Source organism: Myotis nattereri (genome assembly GCF_964212035.1).
Source record: "Myotis nattereri genome assembly, chromosome: 1".
Classification (NCBI taxonomy): Eukaryota; Metazoa; Chordata; class Mammalia; order Chiroptera; family Vespertilionidae; genus Myotis; species Myotis nattereri.
Genome location: NC_138075.1, coordinates 105,333,584 through 105,348,662, shown reverse-complemented (window position 1 = coordinate 105,348,662; position 15,079 = coordinate 105,333,584). Strand labels below are relative to the sequence as shown.

The 15,079-nt window shown below is 39.5% G+C and overlaps 1 protein-coding gene across 1 annotated transcript in view; it reads right to left on the bottom strand.

Moving 5' to 3' along the window:
• The window catches only part of CCNY (cyclin Y), a 174,584-nt gene that overhangs the window by 39,029 nt on the left and 120,476 nt on the right, over window positions 1-15,079 (bottom strand). Inside the window, exons 5-7 of the mRNA XM_081109960.1 lie at window positions 14,539-14,574; window positions 9,017-9,074; window positions 8,801-8,920 (exon numbers count right to left, since the gene is read on the bottom strand). Of these exons, the coding sequence (XP_080966086.1) occupies window positions 8,801-8,920; window positions 9,017-9,074; window positions 14,539-14,574 (214 nt within the window). The remainder of the gene's footprint in view (window positions 1-8,800; window positions 8,921-9,016; window positions 9,075-14,538; window positions 14,575-15,079) is intronic.

The following is a 15,079-nucleotide window of genomic DNA, read 5'->3' as shown; positions in this document are numbered from 1 at the left end:
ACCCACTTCCATCTCCTCCTTTGATGATAATTTATAAAAACAGGAGAAAAACCTCCATTCTCCAGAGTATTGTCTCAATGGGTTAAGATTCTGCTTTCACACAATTGTCGACAGTTTGGCTCAAATAAACTCACAAAACTTCTTTACAGGTTTGATTGTTTCTTATGTTTACAAAACTGAAATGACAATACAGAGGACAGGAGAAAATATTGGTGAATCATACATCTGACAAGGGACTTGTGACTTGAAACATATAAAGAACTCTCAGAATTCAACAATATAAGAGCAACCCAAATTTTATAATGTGCAAAAGATCTAAATAGATATTCTCCAAAGAAGTTACACAAATGCCCACAAACCACATTAATCATTAGGGAAATATAAATTAAAACTACAAGGTATCACTCCATATCCACCAGAATGGCAAAAATAAAAAAGACATTAAGAAGTATTGACAAGAATATGATGTATAGAAACCGGAACCCTTACTTATAACATTGCTAATCATATATAATAAAAGGCTAATATGCAAATCAACCAAACCACGGAACTACGGGTTGTCATGATGCGCACTGACCACCAGGGGACAGACGCTCAACACAGGAGCTGCCCCTTGGTGCTCAGTGCTCTCCCACAGGGGTAGTGGCACTCAGCCAGAAGCCCTGAGCCAGGCTCATGGCTTGCGAGTGCAGTAGCAGTGGCGGGAGCCTCTCCTGTCTCCGCAGCAGCGTTAAGGATGTCCGACTGCCCCTAAGCTGTCAGTCAGACATCCCCACAGGCTCCCAGACTGCGAGAGGGCACAGGCCAGGCTTAGCGCCTCCCCCCGCCAGTGCACGAATTTTGTGCACTGGGCCTCTAGTCTACCTATCTATCTATATATTTATATATATATATACCCAGCAACCATTAAGGTGGAATGACCAGATGACTGGTGGCTATGACACATTGTGGCAGCCAACCAGCCTAATCTGGGCCCCAATCGGGCCCCTCCCCACACTGGCTCGGCCCCCGATGGGCCCCCAACACCCCTAAATCACTGCCTGGCTCCTTGTTGCATGTATATTTAGTGAAAGCACAAGAAAATAAGTATCAGTCCCTTCTGTCCCTAACCAGTCTCCAGAGGACTCTGTTAATACTACAGCTAAGGTGTAGAATTCCCCCTCCATGGCCCACAGACCCAGGAGACCTTTCAAGTTAGCCAAAAAGATGATCTAAGCATTAACGAGATGGCAGCACTTTGCTGAGGAATGTAGAGAGGCTGGGTGGGGATTTTGTGAAATTGCGGTGCCTTGTAGATTAGGTGAGCTTTCATTCTCTCTTTAAAAGGGGCGGCAAAGAGGACCTGCAGGCTGCAACAGCAAAGGGTAGGCACATTCTAAAAACAGAAAAACTTTTAAACAAACAAACATGAAGATCATATTGGAAAACTGAGGGCAGAGCCCCAGGAAGAACGCAAAAATCATTAAAGGGCCATCATCCATCTTGATATATGTTTGCAAACAACACATAAACAACTTCATCTCATGGCACGTAAAATGCAAAACAATTCTGTTGTGTGTTTTCTTTTGGCCATCCTTAAAGTATAATTAGGTCTAGCTGGGGAAAGCTATAGCTTCCAACATTAGACCCCATGGCCGGCCCTGCCCAATGGGCACCCATCAGGGCGGGTCAGCTGGACCCCACCCGTGCATGAATTCCTGCACCAGGCCTCTAGTGGGAATATAAACTGGTGCAGTCACATTGGAAAACAGTCAGGCTGTTGCTCAAAAAGTTAAACATCGATTTACCATCTGACTAACAATTCCATTTCTAGGTGTATACCAAGAGATACGCACACTCAAAAATGTGTGCACAAATGTTCACAAAAGCATGATCTGTAATGGCTAAAAAGCAGAAACAACTCGAGTGTTCATCAACCAATAAACAAAATGAGTATACCTATACAATAGAGTATTATTTAGAAATAAAAATGAATGAAATATTATACATGTTAAAATGTGGATGAACTTTGAAGACATTTGGTAAATGAAAAGAAGCCAATCACAAAAGATCACATATTATATGAATCCATTTATATGAATTGTCTAGAGCAGGCAAATCTACAGAGACAAGAACTAAATTATTAGGTGTACCAGTTAATAATGCAGATTTTTCTCAATAGATGGAGTTACACATGTTGATATATATGCAATTTGATATGTATGCTATTTTGTTGTATTGATAGCAAGCTTCAAAACTTCATATGTCAAATTTGCTGAAGGTGTTAATATCACAGATATTTTTATGCTTAAAAATGTCCAAGTTCATGCCAAAAAAAGAGCATTTGTGACAAGTTTTAATTAATTACTTTAAAGAAAAGTGCTGCCGAAAGTTATCGTATACTTCGGGACGCTTATGGTGAACATGCTCCATCTCAAGATACTTGTGAACACTGGTTTAAACGCTTTAAAAGTGATGATTTCCATGTGAAAGACAAAGAACATCCAGGTCAACTGAAAAAGTTTGAAGACCAACAATTACAAGCATGATTGGATGAAGATGCGTGTAAACCTCAAAAACAACTTGCAGAAAGATTAAAAGTTGCTCAGCAAACAATTTCCAATCATTTACAAGCAATGGGAAAGATTTTAAAGGAAGGAAAATGAGTGCCACATCAACTGAATGAAAGACAAATGAAAAACCGAAAAGTCATCAGTAAAATGTTGCTTCAACGGCACAAAAGAAAGTCTTTTTTGCATCGAATTGTGACTGGCGATGAAAAGTGGATTTATTTTGAGAATCCGAAACGCACAAAATCATGGGTTGATCCAGGTCGACCATCAACATCGACTGCAAGGCCAAATCGCTTCGGAAAGAAGACAATGCTCTGCATTTGGTGGTACCAGGAAGGTGTGGTGTATTATGAGCTTCTAAAACCAGGTGAAACCGTTAATACTGATCGCTACTGACAACAAATAATCAATTTCAACCATGCTTTGATCGTGAAATGACCAGAATGTGCCAGAAGACACGGCAAAGTAATTTTGCTTCATGATAATGCACCATCACACACTTCAAAACCAGTTAAAGACACATTAAAAGATCTTGCCTGAGAAGTATTAACCCACTCGCCGTATTCACCAGACCTTGCTTCTTCAGATTACCACTTGTTCCGATTTATGGCACACGCACTTTCTGAGCAGCAGCACTTCAAAACGTACGAAGAAGTGAAAATTGGGTCTGTGAATGGTTTGCCTCACAAGAAAAGTTCTATTGGGACGGTATCCACAAATCACCTGAAAGATGGGGGAAATGTGTAGCTAGCAATGGACATTACTTTGAATAAAGTACTTTTGATGTTTCTCTTGAAATTATCATGTTTTCTTTGATTAAAAAATCTGCCATTATTAACTGGTACACCTAGTAGCAGCTATCCAGTTCTGGGGTGGGGATTGGGAATAAAGAGTAACTGGTAAAGGATTAGGGGTATCTTTACAAGGTGACAAAAATATTCTGAAATTAGGTTGTGGATGGTTGTACCATATATTAAAAACTACTATAGTGTTCATGTTAAATGGGTGCATTATATGGTATGTGAACTGTATTTTAATAAAGCTATAAATATAATAAATAATTAATAAAAAGGTAATATATCTTTCCTCTTGTCTTGTTAGTTCTCACTTTGCCACCTCCATTTCTTCTTGATTCCCCTCTTGTTTATGCCTAATTCCATCCATTACTAACTTCCTCTCTCCCTCCCATCACCCATCACCATCACCACAGCTGTGCAGATAGAACCAACCTTGTCAGCACACTCAGTAAGGGGCCTGTCTGATAATGTCCCCACAGCTAAAGACTTTGCCACCCTCCTTCAGAAAGCTCATCTTACTAACTTAAGCAGTGAAACAGCAGAATATGAGTTTAAACGACTACTGGGGAAGAGGAAGACTCTAGCAAATAGCTACGAAATGTTCCTTATGTTTCAGAAAAAGTGGGGGGCACATCAACAACATCTTTATTTACTTCAGCCAGTAGGTAGTCATTACCATGCTTACTTTGCACATTTAATAGATATTTACTGAACATTTATTATGTATCAGGATGTTTTCCAGATGCTGGTCATATTGCAGTAAACCAAAACAAAAAAGACAAAAAGATAGAAAATCATCAATCATAGAGGTTAAAGACAAAATAAATGAAATAATGAGTAAAATCTAAAGAATTAATTGGTAAGTGCTGTGGAGAAAAACAAAGCAAGAAATGATAGGAAGGAAATGAGGAGGGAGGAAGGAAAAGGGAAGTTACAATTCAATATACCATGGCCCTACTGATATGCTCTCTGAGCAAAGACTTGAAGGAAGGCAAGGAGGTACCATATGCATATCTGGGAAAGAGGATTCCAGGCAGGTGTCAAGTGCCAAAGTCGTGAGGTAGCTATCTGTCTGGGTGCCATAGTGGCTGGAACAGAATGACCAGAAGGAGTAGTGGTGACAGCTGAGTTGAGATGAAAATGAGGCCTGATCCTGCTGGGGCCCTATGGGGCATGTCAGGGCTTTCTTTGTGGCTTCCTTTGAGCAAGATGGGGAACCACTGGAGATTTTAAGCCATAGGAGTTTACAGAGTAAGAAAAATAATGGCTCAGGACAAAGCCCTGGGCCTCTTTCTCCTGTCACCTCTAAGTCACAATTGATTATGTTAAGGATGAACATCTGACTCCAAAGGAACTAAGCCAATCACTGATGGATCAAATCAAAATTAATTCCCTCTCCAAAATCTGAACTAAATATAAGAGACAAAATTAGCCAGTGTTGGGACTTAAATGCAAAAGTGATGGAGAGTCAAGGTTAGGACGGTTACTTCTGTTAGTATAGGCAGCTAGTTAGTTATTAACAAAGGAAGACAGCATATAAAGTCAGACATTAAGCCAGATTAACTAGGAAGAAGTAGCTTCACAGTCACTCCAGGCATCTGAGTGTACAGGAAAGATTGACTTTCCAATCTATCCAAGGAACAATAGGCTGTCCCACAGCTGAGACATGCGCAGCACAAGCCAGATGAGGAGGCAAAACTATGAGGCATTCGCAGTAGGAGCCAAAATAGTGACCATAAAGGGAGGAGTCTAGCCTGGAAAAATCTGAGAAAAAGAATAGGTAGGGTAAGGGAACAAAACCCCAGAAAATCCAGGAAAGAGATTGGATAGTTTGAAAGAAATCCTGCTCTCTCCCCAGTCCAAAGAAAAATAATCAAAGCTTAACAAAGACATAGGGGGCGCTCTCTCTCCATTCAGCCTCAAAGGCCTGGGTGTAGCAACCAGAGTGGCAGGCCAAAGCACAGCATGGAAAGTGAACCAGAGAGGAATGAGACTAAGCTAGACTACTGAAGCTTTGGATGCCAACTCTAGGGTAATGGCACAGCATCTCTGGACCATAACCCTCCTTCCGGGCTCAGTGGGGACAAGTGTGGGCCTGCGGCTCCAGAGGATGGACATCTGCCACAATTTGGAGCTGAGCCACCTGGTCATGGATGAGGCAGTGTGGCATCCTCTTCTGTTACTATAGGCAGCTAGTATCTATGTCCTGTGTGCCCCTCCAGTAAATCCTGTCACTGCACCTCAAACCCTCCTAAAAGCATGTACCCTTAAAATGCATTTCCCATGATACCATGGAAGAATCCTCTTTCTTCCAGCAACACTTTCCTAGTTCAAACAACCAGAAGTCAAACTGAAAATCATTTCCCATGATACCATGGAAGAATCCTATTTCTTCCAGCAACACTTTCCTAGTTCAAACAACCAGAAGTCAAACGGAAAATTAATGCTGAAGACCAGCAGGAAGGAGTAGAGGCATGATGAGGCAGACCCTGAAGAGCAGGGAAGGAGAGAAGAACCTGTTGATCTCATTATACAGCCTGAGGTACTTCCATTCTAGAGGACAAGAGATCTATGGGACTCAGGTCTTTCCAATAAACCTCCAGCCTTGGCCTCTTTGTGTAGGTTTCTTATCCTCATAGTAATTAAAATCCCTGGGTTAGGCAGGCAGTGAACTATATTTTAGTCCCAACTACTACATGGCTTTAAGGATAAACCAGCTAAAGTAACTCCTGAGAGAAAGGGGCAGAAGGGCAATTGGATTCTATGGCCTTTCACCCAACTCTGGCTTCCCACAAAGTGCCATTATAACTCAGCAAGGTGCAATTCTATGACCTCACCCTCATTTTTAATTTCCTCACGTCAGTATCAACAAGAAAGCTTTTAGCATATCCTATAAGGCTAAATGATTGTATTTAGTGAAATTAAGTTATTGTTACTCTTTTACTTATTTATTTTTAAAAAATATATTTTATTGATATTTTACAGAGAGGAAGGGAGAGAGATAGAAACATAGATGAGAGAGAAACATTGATCAGCTGCCTCCTGCACATCTCCCACTGGGGATGTGCCCCAACCAAGGTACATGCCCTTGACTGGAATCGAACCTGGGACCTTTCAGTCCCCGGGCCGACGCTCTATCCACTGAGCCAAACCGGTTTCGGCTATTGTTACTCTTTTAAAATGAAGTTAATTAAGCTGTGAAATATTTGCTTTGGGTTTAGTAGGTGCTGGGTGTTTGAAGGTCTTGGAAGCTCTCTTACACAGGCAGGTTCCAATCTTGTTTCTTTGTGGGAAACAGGGCCAAGGTTAACTGCTATCCTTCCCACCCTTTCCCCCACCATTTCCTCCTGGGCAGCATGCCAAGATGTCAAGAGAATACAGGAGAAAAGCAGAGATTAGTGCATCTCTGTCAACTCTATATAGGAAATGTTCTGCTGTTTCTAAGTCTAGCGGGCACAAGAAAAGGAAGCATTATCACACAGGGTCTGGTTCAGAGCATGCATCTCTCTGCTTACAGGCATGCAGGCTGACTCTCAGCCAATGCAAGTGAGAGCAATTAACTTGAAACACAGGCAGACAGGGCAGGGGTCCAATAGGAAACAAAGGCAGGAATAGATATGGCAGTTTGAGTAAGCCTAATCACAAAAACCAACCATGCTGAAATAATAGAATGTTTTTAGACACAGAGCAGGAGGCCTAGGAAGCCAAGGGAGGGCCTGCAACAATAAGATGTACTGACGCACAGGAACAAAGAAAAGAGAAAGTTCAGGTCCACTGCTGGGCAAGAACAATGAGGGAGTCAATCAAGTGGCCACACAGGTAGATATAGAGCAGGCTTGTAGCAAATATATACCCCTACAGTACAAGGCTTCAGAGGCAGCCCATTATGGGGCCTTCCTCCCGGTGAGAGGAGTCTGACTGCTTGTAATAAATTTTCCACACTTTTGCTTAAATTTTCTGGTTCCTGGAGCTTATTCTTCAGTGTGGTGAGACACTACACCAGGGGGAAAAAACCTCCCCTCACCATTCAGGTTATCACAAGCAGCAGCCACCAGAGAGTTGGTCTGCAGTGCTGTACCCACCATGTAGAATCCCACAACTGCTCATCCTTAGGTTGTAACCAACAAGACCCGCTAATCTCCTGCTAAGCTACCAGTTTATCTAATAGGATGGGTGAAGACTTCAGTAGTTAACAAATGACTGACAAGTATGCACCAGTCCTATAGAACTCCAAAGACATGAGTTAACTGATTGAAGACGAAAACGCACTTCAGATATTCTCTCAACATGTTTGCAGAAACTGGGGAAGCTGCAGGGATGAAAAATCTTACCTTCATGCTAATAAATCTAAGCAATGAGGCACTATCAGGTCAGTAAGGTCTAATTTTCTTAAGAATTAAAGGTAAAAAAATCCCCACCAAATGCCACCAGCAGTAGCTTAAAAATAAATCATTTCTTCATGGTATGAATCTTAATACTAATCTCATCCATGGTTTCATCCCATTTTCTTCTTTTCTCTTCATTGCAATTTCTCTACATAAAAATTTCAACCTTGTTGTGTTTTTTAAGAACATGAAAACCTCTAAGATAACAAAGCTGAGCAATAAATTTTCTTCTCAATTGTGATGTAAGAGCCTAAATCATCCAAATTGCCTAGTAATGAATGCCTGTTTTAGCCATTAGGAGGAGGTTCAAGGAGAGTAGAAATTAACAAAAGCATGAATTAATGAATGAATAAATGAACAGGTTTACTGTTTCATTAGCAGTAGAGCACAGAGCTCTCAGTGTGACAGAGACACAAAGGGTCCTCAAATGGCCTGTAAACTTTCTATTTAACAATCATCTCTTCTAAGAAGCTCCAGGGAATGCCTTTCTGTCCCCTCTAGGACAACTCATTATCTGATTTGCTCACAATGTAAAAGGTCAGTGACAATGGGTTCCATTGTCAAATCTATTTCCCAAATGATATTTCACCTAAATAGTCCCTAAAGCTATAAAAATCTAAGTAATAGTAAAGATTTTTATATCTTGTTTGAGCCTGAAAGTGCAGATTACCTCCAAGTTGTCTTTAAATATCATTATTTACACAAAACAGAAAAGAGAAGGTAGCAATATACACTCCTTCCTATATAGGTATTCATGTTGGATGTATGTTTATCCTATGACTGTCATTAAAACTTTAGTAGACATCAACAACAGGAAACCTGGACATTCATAGGGAGGGGAAAGCCTTGTCTTACTTACCTGCATTTAAGGTTTCAACATTTATTGGTTTTGAATGTGATTGTACAACTGACTTTCAAGGGGACTGTGGAATAGACTTTACACCTTCTTTTAGGAGCTCCCTACTCTAATGCCAAAGGAGAAACTACAGTGTCCTTAGGATACCTGGTAAGAGTCCCTATGCACCACACTCAAGTACCGGATGGGCGGTCTCCTGAGGGCACTCACCAGAGTGACAATGGCACATTCAGCCGTCAGTTGAGCAGCACTGAACAGTGTCCGAACAAACCGGTAAATCTGCTTCTGCTCTGGGTTGTGTTTGTCATAATCTGGTGGCACTTCAGATTTCTGGGGAAAAAAATATTTTCAGATGCCAGGCCACCCAATAAGAGCAAATGAGAAATAATTAAACAATATCATGAAACACGAGGAGGAGGAGATTACCGAAAGAGGATGAAGGTTTTCATCAAAAATATCTAAGAGCATCCTTCCATCTGGGTCTCTGGTGGGGAAAATTAATAGAAAATGGAGTTTACTTTCTGCAAGATGAGTGTCCTTCAAAATAAAACAAAATATATTTTGATTCGACTGTTATTTCAAGAAAAGAGAAGGCAGTGAATAATAATTTGTTTTACTTGGGTATAGTATTAGATAATTTTTGAACAGTCCATGAAATAAAGGTTATAAATTAACTTGTGTGAGAATTCAAATTTTTATTTTCTGAGTTTTCAAATGAACCAAATCTAAATTTAACATCTTGTGTTTTTTTTAAATTTATCTTTATTGTTGAAATTACAAATGTCATCCCTTTTTCCCCCATTGACTCCCTCCATCCCGCCCCCACTAACATCTTGTTTCTTGAGCAAAGGCTGACAGATCTGCTTAAACTAGTAGTATGTTGTGGTTGACAAGAAGTCCAAAGGTAAAATGAACATTCAATGTATCCTAAAGATTAATCTGAAGAGTTTAACAACATGCAAAATTAACATTTCATTAAGAGTTTCACAATTTTGTACTGAAAAAATGAGGTGATGCATAGAAAAGCTCAATTCAATAACCTATAAACCTATAAAAAAAAATGGCTGGTTGCTCCATGTAAAGTGATGGCTTTCACTCTAAGCACAGTGCCTCAGGCAGCTGTCCTGCAGGGACTATTCATACCTCACCATAGACAGCTCTGCTTTTCATCTGTTGAATTTTGCCTAAAAACTTTTCTTTACAAACCATATTTGGAAACCACTGCTTTTGGTAACAACATATCATTTCCATAATCTGTGCTTCCAATGTCAATTAGGGTTGTGAATAGAAGACTCCAGGCCAGTCCCTAACACACAACCATGGTGGTAAACACTACAGTTTCTGCTCTATGAATTTACTGTCTACACAAAAATAGAAGAGAAAGAAAGATCTCAACAGAACAACTCAATGTGCATTATCGATTGTTTTTAAAGCTTTGGGCATTCATACCTGTGCTTATTTTCACTAGCCTGCAGGAACACAGGTAGCAAAGATTTAGATCAAGAGTGGGGAACTTCCAGCCCTCAGGCCTCGGCCCTGGAAATCCTTTGGTCTGGCCCTGCCAAGGCATTAGGGGTGAGTTAATTAAATGTTTGACCAAATATAGCAGGCTAATTTTTAAGTTGATAATTTTGTATGGTCCGGGAATGAGGTTATAAATATCCAAATGGCGCTTGGCAGAAAAAAGGTTCCCCACCTCTGATTTAGATAAACGCCAGTAAAGACAGGTTCAGCCAGGTAGGACCTCATAGTGGAGTCTGAAAACATAAAGATGGCTCCTTCTGGTGCACGTGGTGACACTTCCTTTTATAAGAACCCCAGCTATGAGAAATTAACCCATGCCTCACCTCACTAACTGCCTCTGCAAGATTACTCAAGGTGCTATGTGAGAGACAAAGCCTGGCCCAATACCCCTCTTCTTTGGGCTGTTCAGTCCTATTCAATTTTTCTGATGGGTAAGGCCCTTCAGCACTCTCAAGAAACATTCACCAGAAGTAATTTTAAAAATGAAAATGTAGGTTCAAAATATAAATGAAGATTAAGAATTTAAGCTAAAATGACTCCTCCGTGAAATAGATTTTTCTTTCACCTCCATCAAAAATTGCATGTCTCAGCTGATTAGCACCATAATGGATCTATCACCAGCTCCAGAGGTGTGGCCAGTATGATTTATCAAGGAGAAAGTCTGCAGTTGGTCAATGCTACCTCATCCCAAGAAAGTACAATCTGTATGTCAATCATGCTTGTTTACAAATGCTCACTTTTTCAGTTGGACTTTCTCACTTCCATTCACTTACTTTTGGCCCAGCTCATCACCATTGGGCAAGTAAAGTACATGATTAAAAGTCTCGGTGGCCGGGACCGGTTTGGCTCAGTGGATAGAGCGTCGGCCTGCGGACTGAAAGGTCTCAGGTTTGATTCCGGTCAAGGGCATGTGCCTTGGTTGCGGGCACATCCCCAGTGGGGGGTGTGCAGGAGGCGGCTGATCGATGTTTCTAACTCTCTCTATCTCTCTCCTTTCCTCTCTGTAAAAAAATCAATAAAATATATTTTAAAATAAATAAATAAATAAATAAATAAAAGTCTCGGTGGTATGTTGCCTGAGTTCAATTTCCCCATTCCCCAATTTACCAATTGTGTAATCTTAGGCAAATTATTTTACCTTGCTGTACCTCAGTTTCTCTATCTGTAAAATGGAGATAACATTGAGACACAAAATGGTGAGTTTGGACTCTCATTGTGGGGTTCTTGTCCTACGAAGTTTGAAGAATAAAATTCGCAGACTAAAAGATGTTAAGCAAAAATGTGGAAGTTTATTTTAAGTGTACACAAACTCCCCCTGGGGAAGGGTCCCCAAATGGGAAAAAATGCTCTCTCTAAAATGGGAAAAAATCTAATCCTCTCAGTCTCTTTGTGTCTGGGTTTATAAATGCTGTGAGCTCTTTGTCTGTTCATTCCACTTTCTAATTGGACCCTTCCTTAATTCATATTCCCTCGTGCTTTTCTAATTGGCTACTTTCCTGCATGGTATCAGTTTCAAAGTTTTAAAGCTCACTCGTTGCCCTCCCCCACTCCCTTGTTCTTGTTCCTCTTATAACATTCCTCCATTCTCTGTGAATGTAAGATAAGCAATCTGGCAGCTTGGAGCTGTCTCAACCGGTTATGTATGTCTTCCTCTCTCATGGACCCCACTTCCCTAAAATTGCCTTGCCTGTCCCTAAAATTCCTTTCAATATCACTATCACCTCATGAAGTTATTATAAAAGCTAAATGAGCCTGACCAGTGTGACTCAGTGGTTGAGCATCAACCTAGGAACCAGGAGGTCGTGGTTTGATTCCTGGTCAGGGCACATGCCCGGGTTGAAGGCTTGATCCCCAATAGGGGAATGTGCAGGAGGCGGCCAATCGATGATTCTCTCTCATCATTAATGTTTCTCTCTCTCCAATAAAAAAAACAAAACAAAATAAAACCAAAAAAACCACACAAAACCCTAAATGTAAAGACCTGCCGGGGTGGCCAGAGTAAGCACTTATAAAGTTGGCTCTTAGTATCAGCTATGACTATAAATTAACTTTGGTATCTATAACAATCTAAGAACTGAGAAATCACTTAGAGATACTAATGCAAAACTGGTTGGCTTGGAAACACAGCTGAGTTCTATGAGTGGTATTACACTGTTATCTAAGACTTAAATGTTTAAAAAGTTTGAAAGACTATCAGAGAAATAAGCAGCAAGACAAAACCTACACTTTCATTGATACGTTATTCTGGTCAAGGTTTAAAGGTCCAGTAGTCTACATTTTATAAATTTTTAAATCCAAAATTCTCAAGCACCATGAAGAACCATGAATCATAATTACAATACAGGAAAATGTAACTACAGAGAATACCTTTCCAGGTGTTTACCTTCAGATATTTGTATTTTCCCATAAGACTGTTCAGAAGAAGCTCTGTCATCTAACTTCCACTTCATTGACTTATCACAACTCTTCCATGCCTTTTTTGTAAAACACACTGAAGGCAGTGTGGTGCCCACCCACTGAGATCCATTCCAACTATGAGGTGGCCATGCTTGTTCCCAGAAATGGGTCACATCAGTGTTTTTAAAACAAACAACAAAAACAGGCCAAAATGGAGTCACTTTTGCTAAGCTATGTCACCAAACCAACACTTAATAACTAATCTAACTGCAGATTCAGGAGTGGAATTTTAAGCCAATCAGTTTGGAATTTCCTATCAGCACTACTGAGGTAATCTGCCTTCCCTAAGGAAAGGTATCCTTGCCTGAAATAATCCACTCTTTTAACTTCTTAGTCCCACCCTCTTTCTGCCTATAAAAACTTTCTATTTTGCCCTGGCCATTGTGGCTCAGTTGATTGAGAGTTGTCTTATACACCGAAAGGTGGTGGGTTCGAGTCCTGATTAGGGCACATACCCAGGTTTCCAGTTCAATCCCTGACAGGAGGCAACCCACCCATGTTTCTTTCTCACATTGAAGTCTATCTCGCCCTTCCTCTAAAATCAATACAAAAACCCCCCACAAACATACTTTCCATTTTGTATAACCCCTGAAACTCCCTTTTACTGCTGGGTGGAATGCTGCCCAATTCATGAATCACTTAATAAAGCCAGTTAAGCTTCAAATATACTGGGTTGAATTTTTTTAAGGAAGGAAAGAGAAAGAAAAATATGGATGTGAGAGGGATACATCAATTGGTTGCCTCCCTTACCTGTCCCAACCTGGGTGGAACCTGCAACCTAAGTATATGCCCTGACTGGGATTTGAACCTGAGACCTTCTGGTGCACAGGATGCTGAGCCACACTGGTCAGGGCATTACTGGGTTGAATTTCATTCTTTCACACAAGTTGTTTTTATTAGATTCATATAACATATGTAAATGTCAATAAGACTGCAATGAGAGTGGCTTTGTTCTTATGAAAATGAAGAAGGGTGCTTTGGAAAAGACACAATAAGAGGCCATCTCTAAAAATAAATTCATTGTGTGGTCAAAACCTGAAAGATTCTATGCTCAGATTGTTCTGCATATGTCTTATGTTCTGTTGATATTGATTTAAAAAAAAGAAAAAAAAACACTGTGGAAAAGGATAAATTACAGATGTGGCTTACAAAAGAAAGTCATTTTGGTATTCTAATCAATGCCCCAGCTCAAAACTAAAGTCTTGATGCTACATTAAAAAATTGGCAAATGGCCCAGCTGGCATGGCTCAGTGGTTAAGTGTCCACCCAGGAACCAAGAAGTCAGGGTTTGATTCCAGGTCAATCCCCAGTGGGGGGGGTGTGCAGGAGGCAGCCATCAATGATTCTCTATCATCATTGATGTTTCTATCTCTCTCTCCCTCTCCCTCTCCTTTCCTCTCTCTGAAATAAAAAAAAAACCATTAAAAATATTTTTAAATAGCAAATGAATGTACTTTTACATGTTTAGTGTTCAAATAAAATATTAATGGTATATTCTTAAATGATTTTTCTCTGATTCCCTATTAAATTAACTGAACAATCTTCATACTCATGTCAGAGAGGTTTCTAAACCATTAATGTAATTTATGTCTAAATTCAACCCAAAATTTCTTCCACTAAATTAAAATACTAAACATTATTTTTCATGTTAATGTAGCATATAGTAAATTTTTTAAATAATAGCTTATAAAAGATAGAATGTTTAAACAAATTATTCAGGAAATAAAGAGTAAAGAGGAGGCTAAATATTATCAAGAAGCTTTGCTTTGTTTTGCTAACTTCAAACACAGACACCCATCTGATTTTCTTTGAATTGAAAGCAATTCAGCACTTACCTGAGTTTTGGTAAATTATACTAATTTTAGAAATCTATGAAAATTGAAGGCCAAAGCAACAAGAAAATAATAGGAAAAGAACAAAAAACATAAAATGTAATGTCTTTAGCACAAAATTAATCATCCACATACCTGTTTTTGATGTGATAATATATTGCGAGAGCTACACTGTAAAATAAAATGCAGTTCAATGTTTCATAAGCATACTCAAGATGTTATGTATTATCTGACATCAGTCTGATATTTAAATTTAAGTAAAAGTCAAACAATCCATCTGAACAGTCCCATTTTTAAGTCCAAATGCTGATTTAAAAAATGGTCTCTTTAAAATAAATCAATCTGGTACTCATTCCTAGAAATTATTAAATCTTTTTCAGAAATACCAAAACTTCAGTGATATTTAAAAATTTCTCTTACTACCTGAAATCTTAAGCTTTCCTCACTTGTAAAATACAAGCACTACGTACAAATACAGGTGGTACAAATTAAACACCTTTAGAAATCTCCAAATCAGTACTACAAATTAAACACCTTTAGAAATCTCCAAATCAGTACCTACTATTTTAGAAAAGTAGTGGTTTCTTTGTAACTACCAGAAAAATGTGACTATCACTCACAGGGGTTTGATATTTTTCCCCTTAAATCAACAACCTCATGGCAATCGGTCTACTTA